This window comes from Mus caroli, chromosome 18, assembly GCF_900094665.2.
Source record: "Mus caroli chromosome 18, CAROLI_EIJ_v1.1, whole genome shotgun sequence".
Taxonomy (NCBI): domain Eukaryota; kingdom Metazoa; phylum Chordata; class Mammalia; order Rodentia; family Muridae; genus Mus; species Mus caroli.
This window is the reverse complement of record NC_034587.1, coordinates 28507839-28528735: the sequence shown is the minus strand read 5'-3', so window position 1 is coordinate 28528735 and position 20897 is coordinate 28507839. Positions and strand designations below refer to the sequence as shown.

General features: G+C 38.0%; 1 protein-coding gene across 1 annotated transcript in view; it reads left to right on the top strand.

The window, feature by feature from the left end:
- Nucleotides 1-20897, top strand: part of Rit2 (Ras like without CAAX 2) — a 330474-nt gene that overhangs the window by 144641 nt on the left and 164936 nt on the right. Inside the window, exon 4 of the mRNA XM_021150801.2 lies at nucleotides 14633-14824. Within this exon, the coding sequence (XP_021006460.1) occupies nucleotides 14633-14824 (192 nt within the window). The remainder of the gene's footprint in view (nucleotides 1-14632; nucleotides 14825-20897) is intronic.

Below are 20897 nucleotides of genomic sequence, written 5' to 3'. Positions count from 1 at the left end.
TTCCGGTTGCCCTGAGTGTGTTCTTACCAGGGGGAACAAAAGCGGCGGGCAATACCCAACCATGTGTATTCTTTGTTTGGAAATTTAGTCACTTGGAGATCTGGGGATACTGGTTAGTTCATATTGTTGTTCCTCCTATTGGGCTGCTAACCCCTTCAGATCCTTGGGTCTTTCTTTACCTAATTCATTGGGGATCCTGTGCTCTGTCCAATGGATTGCTGTGAGCATCAACTACTGTATTTGTTAGGCACTGGCAGAACCTCTCAGGAGACAGACATATCAGACTCCTGTCAGTAAGCACTTGGCATCCACAATAATGTCTGGGATTGGTGATTGTATATGGGATGGATCCCCAGGTGGGGCAGTCTCTGGTTGGTAATTCCTTCATTCTCTGCTCCACACTTTGTCTCTGTAACTCCTTCCATGGGTATTTTGTTCCCCCTTCTAAGAAGCATCAATATATCCACACTTTGGTCTTCCTTCTTGAGGTTCCTGTGGTTTGTGAATTGAACCTTGGGGATTCCGAGTTCCTGGGCTATTATCCACTTATCAGTGCATACCATGTGTGTTCTATTGTGAATAGATTATCTCACTCAGGATGATATTTTCTAGTTTCATCCATATGCATAAGAGTTTCATAAATTCATTGTTTTTAAAAGCTACATAGTACTCCATTGTGTAAATGTACCACATTTTCTGTATCCATTTCTTTGTTGAGGGACATCTGGGTTACTTCCAGCTTCTGGCTATTATAAATATGGCTGCGATGAACATAGTAGAGCATGTGTTCTTATTACATGTTGGAGCATCTTCTGGGTATATGCCCAGGAGTGGTATTAGTGGGTCCTCAGGTAGTACTAAGGCTAATTTTCTGAGGAACCACCAAACTGATTTTCAGAGTGGTTATACCAGCTTGCAATCCCACCAACAATGGAGGAGTGTTCCTCTTCCTTCACATCCTCGCCAGCATCTGCTGTCACCTGAATGTTTGATCTTAGCTATTCTAACTGGTGTGAGGTGGCATCTTAGGTTTGTTTTGATTTGCATTTCCCTGATGACTAAGGATGTTGAATATTTCTTTAGGTGCTTCTCAGCCAGTCAGTATTCCTCAGTTGAGAATTCTTTGTTTAGCTCTGTACCCCATTTTTAATAGGGTTATTTGGTTCTTTGGAGCCTAACTTATTGAGTTCTTTGTATATATTGGATATGTGCCTTCTATTGGATTTAGGATTGGTAAAGATCTTTTCCCAATCTGTTGATTGCCATTTTGTCCTATTGACAGTGTACTTTGCCTTAACAAAGCTTTGCAATTTTATGAGGCCCCATTTGTCAATTCTTGATCTTAGAGCATAGGCTTTTGATGTTCTGTTCAGGAAATTTCCCCCTCTGCCCATGTGCTTGAGGCTTTCAAGGTACCTTCTCAAAAATTAACCATATAATCAGTCACATATCAGGCCTCAACAGATACATTAAGCTTAATATGGGAATGCATCCTATCAGATCACCACGGTCTAAGGCTAGTCTTCAATAACAACGTGAACAATAGAAAGCCCACATACACGTGGAAGCAGAACAACACTCTATTCAATGATAACTTGGTCAAGGAAGAAATAAAGAAAGGAACTAAACACTTTTTAGAGTTTAATGAAAAGGAAACCACAATATACTGAAACTTATGGGGCACAATGAAAGCAGTCCTAAGAGAAAAACTCATAGCTCTGAGTGTCTCAAAAAGAAACTGGAGAGAGCTTACACTAGCAGCTTGACAGCACATCTGAAATTGCTAGAACAAAAATAATTAAATTCACCCAAGAGCAGTAGACAGCAGGAAGTAATCAAACCCAGGGTTCAAATCAACCAAGTGGAAACCAAAAGAACTAAACAAAGAATAAACCAAATCACAATCTGGTTCTTTAGAAAATCAACAAAATAAATAAACCCTTAGTCAGACTAACTAGACGGCACAGAGACAGTATTCTAACTCACAAAATCAGAAATGAAAAGAGATACATAACAACAGAATTTGAGGAAATCAAAACAAAAAAACCCAAAAAAACAAAACAAACAAAACAAAACAAAAACAACAGATCTGACTACAAAAGCCTATACTCGACAAAACTGGAAAACTTGGATGAAATGGACAATTTTCTAGAGAGACATCAGGTACCAAAGTTAAATCAGGATCAGATTAATGATCTCAACAGTCCCATAACCCCTAAAGTAATAGAAACAGTCATTAAATAGTCTCTCAACCAAAAAAAAAAAAAAAAAAAAAAAAAAAAAAAAAAAAAAAAAAAAGACCAGGACCAGATGGGTTTAGTGCAGAGTTCTATCAGACTATCAGACTTTCAAAGAAGACCTGATACCAATACTTCTCTAACTATTCCACAAAATAGAAACAGAAGGTACTCTATCCAATTCGTTCTATGAAGCCATATTTACTTTGATACCTAAACCACACAAAGACCCAACAAAGAAAGAGAACTTCAGACCAATTTCCCTTATGAATATCGATGCAAAAATACTCAAACATTCTTGCAAACCAAATCCAAGAACACACAAAAAGATCATCCATCATGATCAAGTATGTGTCATACCAGAGATGAGGGGATGGTTCAATATACAGAAATCCATCAATGTAATTCACTATATAAACAAACTCAAAGACAAAAACCACATAGATGCTGAGAAAGCATTGACAAAATCCAGCACCCCTTCATGTTTAAAATCTTGGAAAGTTCAGAAATTCAAGGCCCATACCTAAACATAGTAAAAGCAATCTACAGCCAACAAGTAGCCAACATCAAACTAAATGGAGAGAAGCTGGAAGCAATCCTACTAAAATCAGGAAGAAGACAAGGCTGCCCACTCTCTCCCTACCTATTCAATATAGTACTTGAAGTCCTAGCCAGGACAATTAGACATCAAAAGGAGATCATAGGGATACAAATTGGAAAGGAAAAAGTCAAAATATCACTATTTGCAGATGATATGATAGTATACTTAAGTGACCCCAAAAATTCCACCAGAGAACTCCTAAACCTGATAAACAACTTCAGCAAAGTGGCTGGATATAAAATTAACTCAAATCAGTGGCCTCCCTCTACACAAAGGGTAAACAGGCTGAAAAAAATTAGGGAAACAACACCCTTAACAATAGTCATAAATAATATAAAATACCATAGTGTAACTCTAACTAAGCAAGTGGAAGATCTGTATGGTAAGAACTTCAAGTCTCTGAAGAAAAAAAATTGAGGAAGATCTCAGAAGATGGAAAGATCTCCCATGCTCATGGATTGGCAGGATCAACATTGTAAAAATGGCTATCTTGCCAAAAGCAATGTACAGATTCAATGCAATCACCATCAAATTTCCAACTCAATTTTTCACAGAGTTAGAAAGAGCAATTTGCAAATTCATCTGGAATAACAAAAAAAATCTAGGATAGCTGTACTGGCTATTTTTGTGTCAACTTGACACAGCTGGAGTTATCACAGAGAAAGGAGCTTCAGTTGAGGAAATGCCTCCATGAGATCCAACTGTAAGGCATTTTCTCAATTAGTGATCAAGGGGGAAAGGCCCCTTGTGGGTGGGACCATCCCTGGGCTGGTAGTCTTGGGTTCTATAAGAGAGTAGGCTGAGCAAGCCAGGGGAGGCAAGCCAGTAAAGAACATCCCTCCATGGCCTCTGCATCAGCTCCTGCTTTCTGACCTGCTTGAGTTCCAGTCCTGACTTCCTTTGGCGATGAACAGCAGTATGGAAGTGTAAGCCGAATAAACCCTTTCTTCCCCAACTTGCTTCTTGGTCATGATGTTTGTGCAGGAATAGAAACCCTGACTAAGACAATAGCTAAAACTATTCTCAACAATAAAAGAACCTCTGGTGCAATCACCATCCCTGACCTCAAGCTGTACTACAGAGCAATTGTGATAAAAACTGCATGGCAGGTAAATCAATGGCAAAAAATTGAAGACCCAGAAATGAACCTACGCACCTATGTTCATTTGATCTTTGACAACAGAGCTAAAACTATCCAGTGGAAAAAAGACAGAATTTTCAAAAAATTGCGTGGGCAGTTAACATGTAGAAGAATACAAATTGATCCATTCTATTTTCCTTGTACAAAGCTCAAGTCCAAGTGGATCAAGGACCTCTACATAAAACCAGATACACTGAAACTAATATAAGAGAAAGTGGGGACGAGCCTCATTTTATTCTGAGTAAGACAAATAACCTTAGCTATGTAATGAAAATAAAAAATATTAAATTGGTTTTAAAAATATTCTTTTTTAAAGAAAATATTTTACATGTTAAGTGAAAGACAAAATTTTCCGTGATTCATGGCTAAATAAAATACCACTCGGGACATAAACTTCATTTTCCTCATCTCTGCATCTGTAAAGGGGAACCTATTAAGCTTTAATCTTTCACATAATTATTATTTCCACTGATCAGTGTCTCTTAGATATCTAGTGTAAATTCTAACTAAAACACAATTAAGGGTAGCAAGTAATGGACTGCCTTTTTTTTCTAAGAAACACATTTCTGCCATGACTGTTCTGTTTTTCAGCTACAGAGCTATAGAATACAGAGGCACGTTTAATGACCTAATGTCACTCTTCCTTTTACAAAAGGGTAGTATGGTAATGCCACCAATATACTTGAAAGTTCCAGGATTTTGGCCATATTCAGTATTTCTGTACCCGATTATTTTCATATATAGCTGGAAGATCATAATAGAGGCCATTTCATATGACCAAAAGCCTGATCCTGTGCCTAAAATATCTCTTAAAATATCACTATTTTAATTAATTAATTGTGAGTCTACTTTCTACATTGAGTGTGTGGAGGTCAGAGGAGTTTTGGACTTCTTTCTTCCCATCATGTGCGTTCTGGGGATGAAACTCACATCATCAGAATTATAAGAAATCACCTGTGCCCACACAGCCATTTCCCCAGCCTCTGAAATATCTCTTCAATATTCGTGAATTTTCAGTGATTTGACCTAACAGATAAGGAACGTGTCACCCACTGAGTAAACAGGAGCCTAAAATGTGCCCGTTCTACCACACCACATCCTTTCCATTTGAAGTATGTGGCCCACACCCATTCTCTGCCCTCAGTCTTCCCAACTCAACATCTCAATATTCTTCAAACTCTCATCACTGCACAGGTTTGGACCCTCCCCAGGGCCAAGCAGCTTCGTTAGTGATTCTACCTTTCAGTAGAACCCCATTGCTCCTTTCTCTGGGTCTCAGCATGCCAGGTATGGTCTCAGGAATACTACTCACAAGTGCACTGCTGTGACTCCATGACTGATCTGTGACAACGTGACTGGTGTCATGGGCTTTCGGTTTGTACTATTGCTTGCATCCTACTGCTCAGAAGGATCCCGTGCTCGGCCTTTTCTTCTGACTCTTGTTATCCTGAGTTCTTTAGAATTCTTGTTAATTATCCATAAATGTTGAACAATGACCTCACATTTTCATTTTTTCACTAGGATTATAACTTATAGAGTGGCTCCTGTATTGCAAACTTGGTTTATTTCAAAGTGTATTTGAAACAGAGATTTTTCAGGACCTATTTTCATAGTAGCCTAATTCTATAGTTCTTAAATTCTCATTGTTCAATGTCAACATTATGATTGATAGTCTTCCTAGTATTTTAAGTGTAAAAGTCCAGGAGATTTCAACCACCTTTTCCCCATCTTCATACACTGATTTATTTTCTCCTTTCATATTAGATAAGCTGTCCCCAGTGTTTTGAGGTTCAAGGAAATTGCTTGGCATAGCTAGGGTTGGAACCAGACTATGTCACTGGAAACCCACTACTGCATATCCTGATATGTTGGCATTGAAGGAAGTACCCTTTGATCAACTCCAGGAAAGACAGTATCCTCAGCCCTAAGTCTTAAGGAACTGCAAGTGGTCATTTTAGACTTTAGTTTCCTGGGTGTTCAAACTGTCAGTCCAATTTAGTTTTCTCCCTGTATCCTGATTTTAATATTTTATTTTCTACATTTTTTGCTGTGTTTAGCTATGAATATTTTCCTTCATTATATGTATTCTTTTAAGCCACATTGAATCTTAGATGCCTGACATGTGTAAATGCTCAATAAATATTTGATGAATAAGCTAAGCAGAGTATGTATACTATCTATGACACACTGCATTTCTAAAAATACAGACAGACAGAGCAACTTATAATGATGGAGAGAGTGGTATTTTCTGGGGGAAAAAAGATAGTATTCCCAGTCATATTTTTCATTTTAGGTACAATTTTCCTCCATGTTACCTACATTTATAAAATTGTTTGCTCATTTTTGTCTTCATTGACCTATTGAACTTGCAAAGGAATCAGATTGAGAGGGAAGATTTATTCTCCATACTGTTTTCAGTTCTGGTTTTCACATAGATTGTAATAAATTAATACCAGCTGAATTTTTGCCTATGTTTATTGGTTCTATTCTTCCCTCTATCAAAAAGATGAAAAGAAAAGCAATGAACACCTGGGTGTGTGTTATACACTCTTGTGAGCTTGGCACTTGCAGGGCACAGTCACACAGAGCTTTGTGAATTCAAAGCTACCCTAGTCTACATAGGAAGCCTTTAGACAGCTAGGGATACATAATGAGTCTTTGTCTCCCAGAAAAAAATCCAACAGACAACATCCCTACCCCTATATACACACAAAGTCAACCAAATAAATTCTTTGGTGTCCTTCAAAAACTGTCTATCCCCATGGTATGTAGGCCTTGGATGTTTTACTATTGTGCAAGGATACATTGGAACCAAGTTGGGTTAATTATAAGGTGATGATATATTCATTTTAAAGGTGATTTGCATGAAAGTTCAGTACCGTTTTCTGAATAGTAAGCCACAGAAAAACTGTCACCTGTTGTTTCCTCTCCTTGACCTCTTTCTCATTCACCAGCACCCTGTTCTTGCCTTATTTCAATCTCTATCGTTCACTGGACATTTGATTGTTTGACATTCATGTAATTGCACATTTCCTAAACATGAATAAGGCTGGCTTTTTGGAATTTTAAGTTTTTGTTGTTTTCACTTCTCATATATTCAGCCAGTAGATATGGTGTCAGATATGTGACTGATTTGTCTTTTTGTATTAGGAGAGTGAATGTGGTAGGTGTGTGTGCGTGCATGTGCATGTGTGCATGTGTGTGTGTGTGTGTGTGTGTATCTGTGTGTGTGCTAATCCTGAGACTGGCAGAATCTTTCTGATAAGAATAAACAACATTATGTACCTGTTATACCAGGGAGCACCTAAAATGCTAGTCAGATAGTGTGTTTGTTTGTCTGTTCATTTATTATTTAAACATGAGGCAAAGATATTTCGTACTTCTACCAGGTGGGCACAGAAAGGAGGTGGTCCATGCCTTTTCCTAACCCTCTGCAAAAAATCCTCTGTCTATTAAGAACCTGGAGTGTGCCTGAATTAGTTACTTTTCTATTGCTGTGAGAAAACACCATGGCCAAAGCAACTTGCAGGAAAAGAATTTATTTGGAGCTTATGGTTCCAGTGGGAAGAGAGTCCTTCATCCTGAGGGTAAGGGAACATGGTCGCAGGCAGGAAAGAATGGTGCTGAAATAGCAGCTGAAAGCTCTCATCTTTACACAAAAATAAGGAATAGAGAACATGAGCCCCAAATGGAACAAATCTGTTGAAACCTCGATGCTGGCCCCCCAATGCTGTATTTTCCCCAGAGTAGCCATGCCTCCTCATCTTCAAATGACTACCAATTGGGGACCAAGTATTTAAATATCTTTGAGTTATGGGGACACTTCATACAAATCACCACAGTGATATTTATCAGAGATTATTTATTTGTTTCAGAATTCATAAAATCCCCACACTATTAATTAGTTCAGGGGAAGATGTCAAAGAAAAGGAATCAAACTGTAATATATACTCAAGTCGCGTTGAAGATGCCAGAAAATGTTTGTTCAGATAACATTTTTTAGAGTCTGTTTTCATAAGTGCTTTGATTCTTATGAGTAGCAAATGGAAACTAGTAATATTCCTGAATAATTAAGCAACAAGTTTCATTTAGAGCAGGAAGATATTGACATTAACAGATAAAGTGCTGACAACAGAATGTTTCAGAATCTTTAATTCATGGATTAATGAGAACAGACATGTTAAACACAAGCTTCCCCTGTGAAGAGATTTCTATATCATGTTACTAAGATGCCACATAGCTACAGAGCTTACGCTCAATATGCCTTGTTCCATCGGCATCTGAGGATGTTTAAGACAAGCATTTGCCCAGATTCTGTGAGTGAGAGAGAAGCCTAGCTATTCGGAGTCACTCCATCAGTGTGAGCATTTCATTGTATCTGCATCATTGGGGAAAGATTTCTGACTTGAATTCTGTGACATTTCTGATAGCTGTGGTTGAAATCTTCCCGCTTTCATACTCAGTGCTGCTCACAGGGCTCTTGTGCTTATTCTCCCAGTGAGAATGTCTGTCTTGTTGAATATGTGATGAAGGTAATAATAGGATTGAACTGTACGGTATTTAAAAAAATTCATTAAAGCAATTTCATGTTTGTTCTCTCAAATGATTCTTTTTTCTTCCATATAGGGCGGGCTAAGTATAGTATAATCTTTTTCTTTTTTTTTTTTCACAAACAAGGAAATTGAAAGGTTGAGATATTATGTGTTGAAAGATGACAATCTCAGTGAGTCACAGGCCTGAGTGACATGCATTGTAACTCCCTTATTATATCTTCAGGCTATAAAGACAAAGATTGAACAGGAGCACAATCATGTACAAGGCTGGTATCCTTTTGTTGTTGTTGTTTTAATTTTTGATAGAGTTCCTCTATGTAGCCCAGGCTGAGCTTGAAATTGTAAGTGTTTGATTTTGGTGTCTAATACTGGGATTATAGGTGCCCCATTACAATATCTTTCTTTCTTCTTTAATATAGTTTATATATGATTTTAATCATATTATTAAACACTTCTAGACTTTCATTCTTTCTCTAAATATTGTTCCCTGGGAATATTCCTTTTTAATGCTATGCGTATCTTCCATTTCCTAAGTTATTAGATTTTTATTTTATAGTTATTGTTGAAGTAATAAAATGTATTATTTTATCTTAAATATCAAATATGTCATAGAAAGACACATGTCTAGTACAGATTAAAATAATTCTCAGCTGGGAAAACAACAAACACATTCAAAACCCCCACAAACTCCTTCATTCAATAAATTAAATCTGTAAGTAGAGCAAGTACATGAATGAATAATCAACACAGGAGATCAACAACATGACTCAAAATAATGAGCGGATCAAATAGACATGGTTCTTTTTATCCCAAAGTAAACAAATTAGTTTAAAGTTGCACTGAAGAGGATGAAAGGAGAGGGCTTCTTTTAAAAAGCGATGATCACCTTTTCTTTTTCTCTACTCTTCTCTCATACAACACATCCCAGACAGAAGGGATGGGGACGCAGAAGCAGGGGAGGGGGATGACGACTTGGAGGAGGGACTTCACCCAAATGTTGCAGAAATATTTTCTCTCGATCTGGGATTTCTACCCTGCCTTTGACCATACAACCTTTATAGTTATAATAAGCCTTAATCATCGCAAGAGCTGGGCAGATATCTACCCTCTATGCTATTGTGTTTATTTCCCAGACATTAACTCCATTATACAAGTTGTCATGTTTTGTTTGGGTTGCTCTTAACTCCAATTAGCTAATCTACATGGCCATTATTTTAAGATTCTTACCCCATGGTGCTGTCTCCTCGCCTCACCTTCTTTTTTTTTCCTACTATATGCTTCTCCTCTGACCCCAAACCCAGGAATCCTAAACTCCACCCATGTATCTTCTGCCCAGTTATTGGTTGTCAGTATCTTTATTCATCAATCAGAATAAACTTGGCAGGGATGGGGAAGAGGCAAGGTCACACAATATCACCTGGGAGCAATCAGTATTTAGCATAGCAAAACACCAAACCTTCTTGGTTTCCTTTCTGAAAAAAGCAGGCCTCCAAGTGATATCAACCAAACATGCCATAACAAGATGCAATAAGGTATAAAACCTCATATGAAATCTGGATGAGGCAACTCAGTAGGAGGAAAAGGGTCCCATAAGCAGACAAAAGAGTCAAAGATACCACACTCCCACTATTAGAAATCCTGCATAAAACCCAAGCTATACAGCTGCAGCATATATGGAAAGAGCCTAATGTAAACTCACGTAATCTCTGCAACTGCTGCTTCAGTCTCTATGAGTCCCTATGAGCCCTGTTTAGTTGATTCTGTAGGTCATATTTTCCTGATGTCTTTGACCCCTCTGGCTCCTATAATCCTTCATATCCCTTTTCTATGGAGTTTCCCTACCTCTGCCTAATGTTTGGCTGAGAGTCTATGCATCTGCTCTCAGAAGATGATTGGGCTAGGCACCAGTTGAGGTGTATAATATTAGGGATGATTTCATTAATTTTTTTCTTTTTGTCATTCATGTTTGGTTCTAGTCTAGATCTCTTAGTCTTCCAGCTTGCAGTTTTTGATTATCCAGGTAATGTTGGGCATGAGATCCCTCTTGTGTCTAGGTCATCATCTTGTACCAGTCATTCTTTGGCCACACCCTTAAACTCTGAGCCATCAATGCCCAAATGCATTTTGCCATCAGGATGTTTGTGGGTTTTGTGGCTAGGTTGGTGTTCCAGTACCATCTCTTGGAGCCTTGCCTAGTTACAGAAGATGGTGTTTTTAGTTTCCATATCTTTCATTACTAGGAGAACTTGCTGGGTCACTCTCATGGGTTTCAGGAAGTTTCCATTGCACTACGCTTCCATGTTATCTCTTAAATGACCTCCCCATTCTAGTCTCTCTCTAGTACTCTCTCCCTCTGCCCCTGTCTCCTCGGCCTGATCCCTTTTGTTTCCATCCTCACCTGCCCCCAGCCCACCCACAAAAATCTATTCTATTTCCTCTTCCCAGGGAGATGTATACATTGCATATAGAACCCTCCCTGTACTTAGCCTCTCTGAGTCTGTGGATTCAGTGTGATTATCCTTTACATAACAGCTAATATCCACTTATAAGTGAGTGCATATCATGTTTATCTTTCTGAGTCTTGTTACCTCACTCAGGATGATTTTTTTTTCTAATTCCATCCATGTTCCTACAAATTTCATGATGCCATTTTTTTTAACCCAGTAGTGGAGTAATACTCTATTGTGTAAATATACGACTTTTTAAAAATCCATTTTTAGGATGAGGGACATCTATGTTACTTTGAGTTTCTGGCTATTACGAATAATTTTTGAATGTAGAGAGCAAGTATTTTTGTGGTAGAATGGAGTGTTCTTTGGGTATATGCCCAAGAGTGGTACAGCTGGATCTTGAGATAGATCAATTCCCAGGTTTCCGAGGAACCATCATATTAATTTCCATAGTGACTGTACTGCCACGGGCTAGACTCTGTCTGTCCCTCAACCCGCAGGAAAAAATCAGAGTTCTGGTACTCAGGTGGGCAAGGAGTTGGCGAGAGACAAACAGACATGAACACCAGAGAGTGTTGGATCTGAATGTGTTTTCTCAAAGCAAGCATCAGACTTATATTACAGAAGAAAACAAAGAAGTTAGGTGACACATCAGCCAAGGTACATTGAGGTTATCTGATGCATAATGACACAAAACAGAGAAATGCATACATAAAGACTGGCAAGAACCAGGCAGTGGTTATAACTGAGATAAAAAGCAACCCTATCTAAAGTCAGCTATTTTAGGAGCCAGGTGAGGATTTCACACCCTAGTCCCAATTCTAGTCTATTGTATAACCCAACACCAGGGGGTGTTCCGTTCTTGCTAGCCTTTTCATGAATAATGCACTATTCTAGTTCTTCCTTTAACCACAACCCTCTTTCTTCCTAGACCATAATAAACTCCTGCATATGGGAGTGGCTCTGCTGTTATTCTAAATTTACTTTGTAGAACTTGCCCTGAGATTTCTACTCTTACCCAGTAAACTGCAATGCCTGATTTCTTTCACTATCTCTTTCAACAGTGGAGAAATTTTGTCTGAATAAGTCAAATCATTCCTTGGGGGCACCTATAATAAAACAATACTTAAAGAAAGCACTCTAAGCCCTTCACCAACTATAGCAAGGACATATCTTACCACATTAGTGTTATGGGAGACAAAGACTCTCCAGGAGACCAGTTACTGTGAAACTTTGTGCCTCACGACTGTGGCCAACCTTTTGTACTTGTCACACAGACTCCACTGGAGTGGGTGTGGCACTGTACAAGTTTGCACTCCCACCAGCAATGGAGGAGTGTTCCCTTACTCTACATCCTTGCCAGAATGTGCTATCTCTTAAGGTTTTGATCTTAAGCCATTCTGATGGATGTAAGATGGAATTGCAGAGTTATTTTAGTTTATATTTCTCTGATGATTAAAGAAGTTGAATATTTCTTTAAGGGTTTGTCAGTCATTTGAAATTCCATATTAGGAATTCTCTGTTTAGATCTACACCCCATTTTTAAACTGGATTATTTGTTTTATTGATGCCTAGTTTCTTGAGTTCTTTATGTATTTTGGAGATTTACCCTCTCTCAGATGTGGGGTTGGTGAAATAACATTAACCAAGCAAGATTTGTATGACAAAATCTTAGTCTTTGAGGACAGACAGAAGAACATAATGTGAGATGGAAAGATCTTCCATGCTCATGGATTGGTAGAATTAAAAGTAAAAATGGTGATCCATCAAAAGCAATCTACAGATTAAACACAATATCCATCAAAGTTCCAGCACAATTCTTTACAATCATTGAAAGGACAAAGTAAATTTCATGCACAAAAGTAAAAGCCCAGGTTAGCTAAAACAATCTTGAATAATGAAAGAATTTCTGGAAGTATCACCATCCCTGATTTAAAGCTGAACTATAATAATAAAAACCTCATTGTATCGGTATTAAAAGTCATGTTGATCAATGGAATTGAATCAATGTCTCAGACAAATCCATACACCTATGAACACATGATTTTTTTTTAATGAAGAAGTTGGAAATACACAATGGGAAAAAAGAAAGCATCTTCAACAAATAGTGCTGGTTTAACTGGATGCCTGCGTGTAGAAGAATGTAATAGATCCATATCTATTACCCTGTACAAAACTCAAGTGCAAGTGCATCAAAGATCTTAACATAAAACCAGACACAGTAAACCTTATAGAAAAGAAAGTAGGCGGTAGCATTGAATGCATTGGCATAGGAGACAACTTCCTTAGCAGAACACCAATAGCACAGGTAGTAATATTGGTAATTAATAAATGGGACCTCATGAAACTGAAAAACTTCTATAAGGCAAAGTACACCATCAATAGGCAAACCAGTAGACTGTAGAATGGAAAGGAAACAGACACATTTATATTGCATTATTGATACAATATCTTTGACAGTGAAATTATTACAATTTCTCAAAAATAGAGGAATGTTCTCTTTGAGCAAATTTACTTTGCAAGCATACTGGAAACTTAGTGAGAGATAGAATTTAAGAACACACACTGTAGTATTGTTTCTAAAGCAGCATGACTATAATACATGGGGCACAAAAGATGGCCCAGAGGGAAAAAGCATTTTTATAGACAAGTCCAAATTTTAATTATTCATTGCATCTATCTAATCACTCTTTGCAATTTTAGCAGTAGATTCAGACTAAGAATAAATAAATAGCATACTTTGACTTAGAGAAAATCTATGGCTTACAGTTTAAATGTTAGGATTTTTAGATGTTGGCTGGTTGCAACGCAGATAGGAGGCAGCGTGAAAATCTGATACAGCAGGGGTAATCAGATGGGGCATTGGGGCCATCTGGAGTGTAGCCTGGCTTCTGCAGAAAGTGAAGAGGAAAGAGTTAGCAGAGCGTAGAAATTAATCTGTCTTTAGGAAGCCAGGTCCTTCTGTTTATGAGCTTCTCTGAGACAAACCTAACAATACTGTCATATATGGTGCATCTGTACTATTCATGCTAAAACCCTCCCAGAAAGGCAAAGGTAACTGAGAGTCTAACTTTAGTATGCCCTCCCACCTCTAGTTCTTTCCTTTCTTTCTCTGTTGGGGATTAAACCCAGGACCCCCACATGCTAGGCTGGCACTCCATCTCAGCTATATCTCTAGCTTCTGTGTTCATAGTTTTGAATAGAAAAGTAGTTCACTTCCCCAGGTCCTTTGGAGGACGTGCTCCAGATATTCCCTACAAATGCGCTCTTATTTGAAGAGCAAAGTCAAATTCCTTTGATCATACATGTCTTCAATGGTTTCTAGAAAAAAAGTTTCAAAAGACAGGCTGTACGAAAATATTTAAATATTAATGTAGTGCCATATCTAACATGTACCCAAAGGCTTATAATGTTTGTAGTACATAAACTGGTTCATTTTCTGAAGTATGGTCATTAAAATGTAAAAACAAACCTTATGTATATGATTTGTTATTTACAATATCTGCTCAAGAGCTCTTAAATTGGACCTTCTATAATCAAATATCAATACGCTCAAAAGTTTGAAATATTTGCATTTTTGCAAGAATATATTAAATTGCATATTGACTCTCTCCAACCAAAACCTACCCAATGACTCTCCTCTCCTTTAGGCAGAGTTCACGGCCATGCGGGAGCAGTACATGCGTGGGGGAGAGGGCTTCATCATCTGCTATTCTGTCACTGACCGCCAGTCATTCCAGGAGGCTGCCAAGTTCAAGGAGCTTATTTTCCAGGTCCGTCACACCTATGAAATTCCCCTTGTGCTAGTGGGTAACAAAATTGACTTGGAGCAGTTCCGTCAGGTGAGTGCAAAATTTATATTGTCTTTATATTAGATGTCTTTGCATCCAGTGATACATGGTAGCAAATATGACTGGTTCTAAGTTTCAGTTAATGACCTACATTTTCCCCTAAGAAATCCATATATTTTTCTTTGTAGTGTGTTTTCTTCTTCTATATAACCTCTCTTATATGCTACTTTACAGCAGCCCTACCCTTCTCTATATTCTTGAATCTGGGGTGTTAGATTTGCTTTAGACAATAATGTATAAAAGAAATGAGCCTGTGGAACTTCTTGAGTTTGATTTCCCAAATCCTGAAGCTTCTATGTTTTCCCCTTGAAATGCTCACTTTTGGGTTCCAGACCTCATGTGAAACCCATGTGTTATGTGCACCAAGCTAGCGCTGTCCTTACCAAGGAGCACACATGTAGGCAAAGGTGTCTTGTATGGTTTTCCAGCAGCCACCTTCTCCCTTTCATTATATAAGACATCTCAACCAGTCCACTTGGAACAGTAAATGTCTCACAGTTGAGCAGTATTTGTTTTCTGACTTATAGAATCCATAAAAAACATATTTAAGTCACTATGTCTTTCATGGAGTGATAGATAAACATCTCCTGTTCTTGTACTGAATGAGAAAGTGTTCCCATATATGGTTAATATTTTCTAAACTATGCATGCTCTGCCATCATGATAGTCAAATAATTTCATGTATTCTTCAAACAAACTTGAGATTATATATGTGTGTGTATATATAGATATATGTACATATATATGTATACAAATATATACATGCAAATCAAGTTTTTGTAAATCTAATTCTCTAAATTGAATTGCTCACTTGTAATTTAGGATGCTTCATCTTTATTTATACCATCTTTAAATGTGAACTGTCTTTTAATAGTTTCTGTTATTTTTGTCAGTGATTATTTTTTAAGCCTACTACTGAAACTAACTAATAAGACCTTTTGCTAAGGTAGGAATAGTCACTAAAGAAGATAGAGGGGTTTTCCCCTAATTTATGTATCTTGTGCATTGAATCTTCATGTGTCTATCTTGAATGACAGGTTTTCCAGATTTAACACAGTTCATTACAGTATATTCTCACTGAGTCAGTGAGAATATATTCCACTTCTTAGATGTCACCTGATAGGGAGGCTGTAATGGTGTCCTCTCTGAGATGGATACCTGAAAACTGTAACCCAGATATCTGTTCAGGGACAAGGAAAGCTACCACAGGATTCCATTTCTGTGCCTTAGTTTGTAGAAAGGAACTTGCATGCAAATCAAAATTTTGTAACTCCAGTCCCCTAAATTTGGTTGCTTAGTTATAATTTGGGATGCTTCATCTTTATTTATATCATCTTTAAATGTAAACTGGCTTTTAATAGGTTCTGTTATTCCTGTTAGTGATTATTTTTTAAACCAACTTCTACTGTAACTTACTAATAAGTCCTCTCACTAAGGTAGGACTAGTGACTGAAGCAAACAGAGTGTTTTTTTCCTAATTTATGGCTTATGAATTTGAATTTTCATGTTTTATAAATATAGTGTTTTCTTAAAATGGAAAGAGCTCATATAAAGCCAATGTTTCCGAAGCTTTGCTTAACATGGAAATTGAGTTATTTAGTGCAAGTCTATTTTTGTGGTAGCTTTTTTGTGTTTTATATTGTATTTCAGAGTCTAAGCCTCTTAAGGTACAAGCTATTTTAGAAAGATGTCCATTGTTTTAGCTACTGTTCAATTGTTATGAGACATCACAATCAAGGTAACTTTATTATTAATTATTATTATTAATAATTATTATATCTCGATTGCAATTTCCCTTCCCTCCTCTCTCTCAGTCTCTCCCCACAATTTCTTTTTTCCCGAGATTCACCCTGCCTTGATTTCCTCTCAGAAAATAGCAGGGCTTCCAGGGACCTCAACCAAACACAGCAACAAGCTGCAATAAGACCAGGCAGATATTCTCACTCCAGGGTTAAAGGAAGCAACTCAGTAGGAAGAAAGGGGTCCCAGCGGTAGACATAAGAGTTAGAGACATCTCTGCTCCCACTCTTAGGAATCCCACAAGAACACTGAACTACACAACCCATAACATATATGGAGAACCTCGGTAAGACCAGTCTAGGCTTTGTGAGCCCACTTGAGTCCTCGTCAGTTGATTCTCTGGGCCATGCTCCTATAGTGTCCTTGATGTTTCTAGCTCCTCCAACCCTTCCTTCCCCTCCTCCATAGGACTCCCCAGATTCCACCGATTTCTTGGCTGTGGGACTCTGCAACTGTTTCCATCAGCTGCTGGATGAAGTCTCTCTAATGACAATTATGCAAGTCTCCAGTTCCAGCATATCCTGTAGGCATGGCAAACTGTGGGTCGGACAGAGGTTTTGCAGCTGGGTTGGTGTCCCAGTCTTTCTACTTGAGGCCTTGCCTGGTTACAAAGGATGGCCAGTTCAAGCTCTGTGTCACCCGTTACTAGGTGTATCCACTAGTGTCATCCTCATAGATTTCTTGGGGTTTCCATTGTACTAGATTTCTACCTTACTCCCCCAATGCCTTCCAATTCCAGACATCTTTTTCATTATTCTCTCCTTCCATTTCTCCACATAATCCCTCTGGTTCCCATCTGTACCCATCCCCAGGCTACCTTCCAAATCTATTCTAATTCTCCTTCCTAGAAAAATCTGACCTTAGTACAAGGAGATAGGAATGGATCGATTCACATTCTTCTACATGTTAACAACCAGTTGTGCCAGCACCATTTGTTGAAAATGCTGTCTTTCTTCCACTGGATGTTTTTAGCTCCCTTGTCGAAGATCAAGTGACCGTAGGTGTGTGGGTTCATTTCTGGGTCTTCAATTCTATTCCATTGGTCTATTTGTCTGTCACTATACCAGTACCATGCAGTTTTTATCACAATTGCTCTGTAGTAGAGCTTTAGGTCCGGCATGGTGATTCCACCAGAGGTTCTTTTATCCTTGAGAAGAGTTTTTGCTATCCTAGGTTTTTTGTTATTCCAGATGAATTTGCAGATTGCACTTTCTAATTCATTGAAGAATTGAGTTGGAATTTTGATGGGGATTGCATTGAATCTGTAGATTGCTTTTGGCAAGATAGCCATTTTTACAATGTTGATCTTGCCAATCCATGAGCATGGGAGATCTTTCCATCTTCTGAGATCTTCTATAATTTCTTTCTTCAGAGACTTGAAGTTTTTATCATACAGATCTTCACTTCCTTAGTTAGAGTCACGCCAAGATATTTTATATTATTTGTGACTATTGAGAAGGGTGTTGTTTCCCTAACTTCTTTCTCAGCCTGTTTATTCTTTGTGTAGAGAAAGGCCATTGATTTGTTTGAGTTAATTTTATATCCAGCTACTTCACCGAAGCTGTTTATCAGGCTTAGGAGTTCTCTGGTGGAATTTTTAGGATCACTTATATATACTATCATATCATCTGCAAAAAGTGATATTTTGACTTCATCTTTTCCAATTTGTATCCCTTTGATCTCCTTTTGTTGTCGAATTGCTCTGGCTAGGACTTCAAGTACAATGTTGAATAGGTATGGAGAAAGTGGACAGCCTTGTCTAGTCCCTGATTTTAGAGGGATTGCTTCAAGCTTCTCACCATTTACTAGTCAGCCATCAATGGAAAGAGAGGCCCATTGGACTTGCAAACTTTATATGCCCCAATATAGGGGAATGCCAGGGCCAAAAGAATGGGAATGGGTGGGTAGGGAAGTGGGGGCGCTATGGGGGACTTTTGGGATAGCATTGGAAATGTAATTGAGGAAAATATGTAATAAAAATATTAAAAATCAAAAAAAAAAAGAAAAATCTGCTTCCCACTCCATCTTTTTAAGTCTTCCTTGTTACTGTGGTTCTGTGGCTCTGTTGCTTGTAGCATGATTACCTTTACTTTACAGCTATTATTCCACTTATACGTGAGTCTATACCATGCTTGTCTTTCTGGGTCTGGGTTACTTCACTCAGGACGATTTTTTTAGTTCCATCCATCTGCCACCAAATTTTGTGATGTCATTATTATTATTATTATTATTATTATTATTATTATTATTATTATTATTATATCCGAGTAATGCTCTACTGTGTATTTTTTAAAAATCCATTCTTTGGTTGAGGGACATCTAGGTTTCCAATTCTGGCTATTATGAGTAAAGCAGCTATGAACATAGTTGAACAAGGGTCCTTGGGATAGAATGGAGCATCACCCTTTGGGAGTAAGCCTGGTATGGTTTATGCTTCTAAAACCTCCAAGCCCACACTCAGTGAAACACTTCCTCCAACAAAGGCCATTACACCTTATGCTTCTTAAACAGTATCACTGATTGGGAGCCAAACATTCAAATATATGAGCTTATGGAGACCTTTTTATTCAAATAAATGGATAATCTAACCTTTTTTGTCTTCTGTGTAAACCAATGTGTTGCTGTTTCTCTAGTTTGCTTCTGATAAATTGTGTACTATGATAGGATTATATTTCTGTAAGAGGAAATGCTCATCTCTATGGCTTATTATGACTCTATCCTTACCTTCTTTGCAAATCAAAGAAGAAAGATATATGTCTGAACCTTCTGATACCCCTCTGATGAGTGGAAATCCTTTGACTGAAATCATGGCTAAGTTTTTGTCCACTTGACACAATACAGGATCATCAAGGAAGAGGGAACTTCAGTTAGGAAAGTGCCTCTATTAGATTGATCTCCAGGCAAGTCTCTGAGAGATTTTCTTGATAAATGATTTGGGAGGACCTAACCCACTATGAGTAGTGTCAGCCCTGGGAAGGTGGTCTTGGACCTATATGAAAAAGAAGTAGGAGAAAGCCACGGGGAGCAAGTCAGTAAGAATCCATCCGTAATCTCTGCATCCGTTTCTGCCTCCAGGTTTCCACTTTGAGTTCATTCCCTAGCTACCCTCAATGGTGTACTGTAACCTGTAAGACAAATAAGACTTTTCTCTTCCAAATTGCTTTTGGTGTTTATCTCAGGAACAGAAAGTTAACTAGTGCACTTTCCTTAGGTTTTCTGGAAAGAAGAATGAGGGGAGACTATCACAGCTACATCATTAGTGCTTACTAGGAGGCAGCACCTGCACTGTCAGTGAATGCTGCACCTCTTTATCATACACTGAGAACCCTGGAGAAAAAGACCCTAACTGGGTTAGTCAGGAGTGTTTTAAGTGACTCTAAGAAAACTAGTAATATGAGAGCATTAGGAAACAATTTCAGTCCATGCCTTGTAGAATGACTACACAGAATGATTCTCCGTACTGGTGACATTGGCTTTCCCATGCTTTCTAGGCACTGATTTTCTAGATTCAAAGGAAAACCTTAGCTTAAAGACTTAAACCTATCCTTCAAGCAGGATCAGAAGGATCCATCATACCCCAGAGTTTGCTGCTCCTTCCCAGTTAGCACTAAAGCGAATCATAGCATCACAGACTCCAGAGGTCACAGAAGCCACCACTATGAATAAACAAAGGAAACTGTCACATTCTGATCTCACAGGCTTCCTTTTCAGATAAAGACAATAAACGTGATAGTCACAGAGAGAGCAAAAGCCATGAAAATGCAATTACCACCTTCTTAAAGGTCCTTCTGCACCCAGTCTCCAAAAATGAAGTCTCTGATAATGAAGTGCTGATGTGGAAATTGGGCTTCTGGCTGTGGTGTTTGTGATAGAAATGACCAATCTAGAAACTGCAGAGTGGGGTTTTTCTTTACAATGCGATTTCAATTTACACGTTATTTTCATCTTTCAGCCTTGTGTTGTTAAGAGGTAGGCATTTGAGGAATGAGAATATTAAAGGGAAAAATCTATTGACTGAAGTTGACTTTACGAAGCTTTGGTAGCTAGTAAGAAAATGAAAACTAAGACTGTGTATTTTATACTACATGGATGCTTGAAAAATTGTTTTTGTATTTTATATCTGAAACATACACATACATGGATACCTTTTAACTATCAATCATCTATCTGTATGCCTATCTATCTATCTATCTATCTATCTATCTATCTATCTATCTATCTATCTATCTATCTACCTACCTACCTACCTACCTACCTACCTACC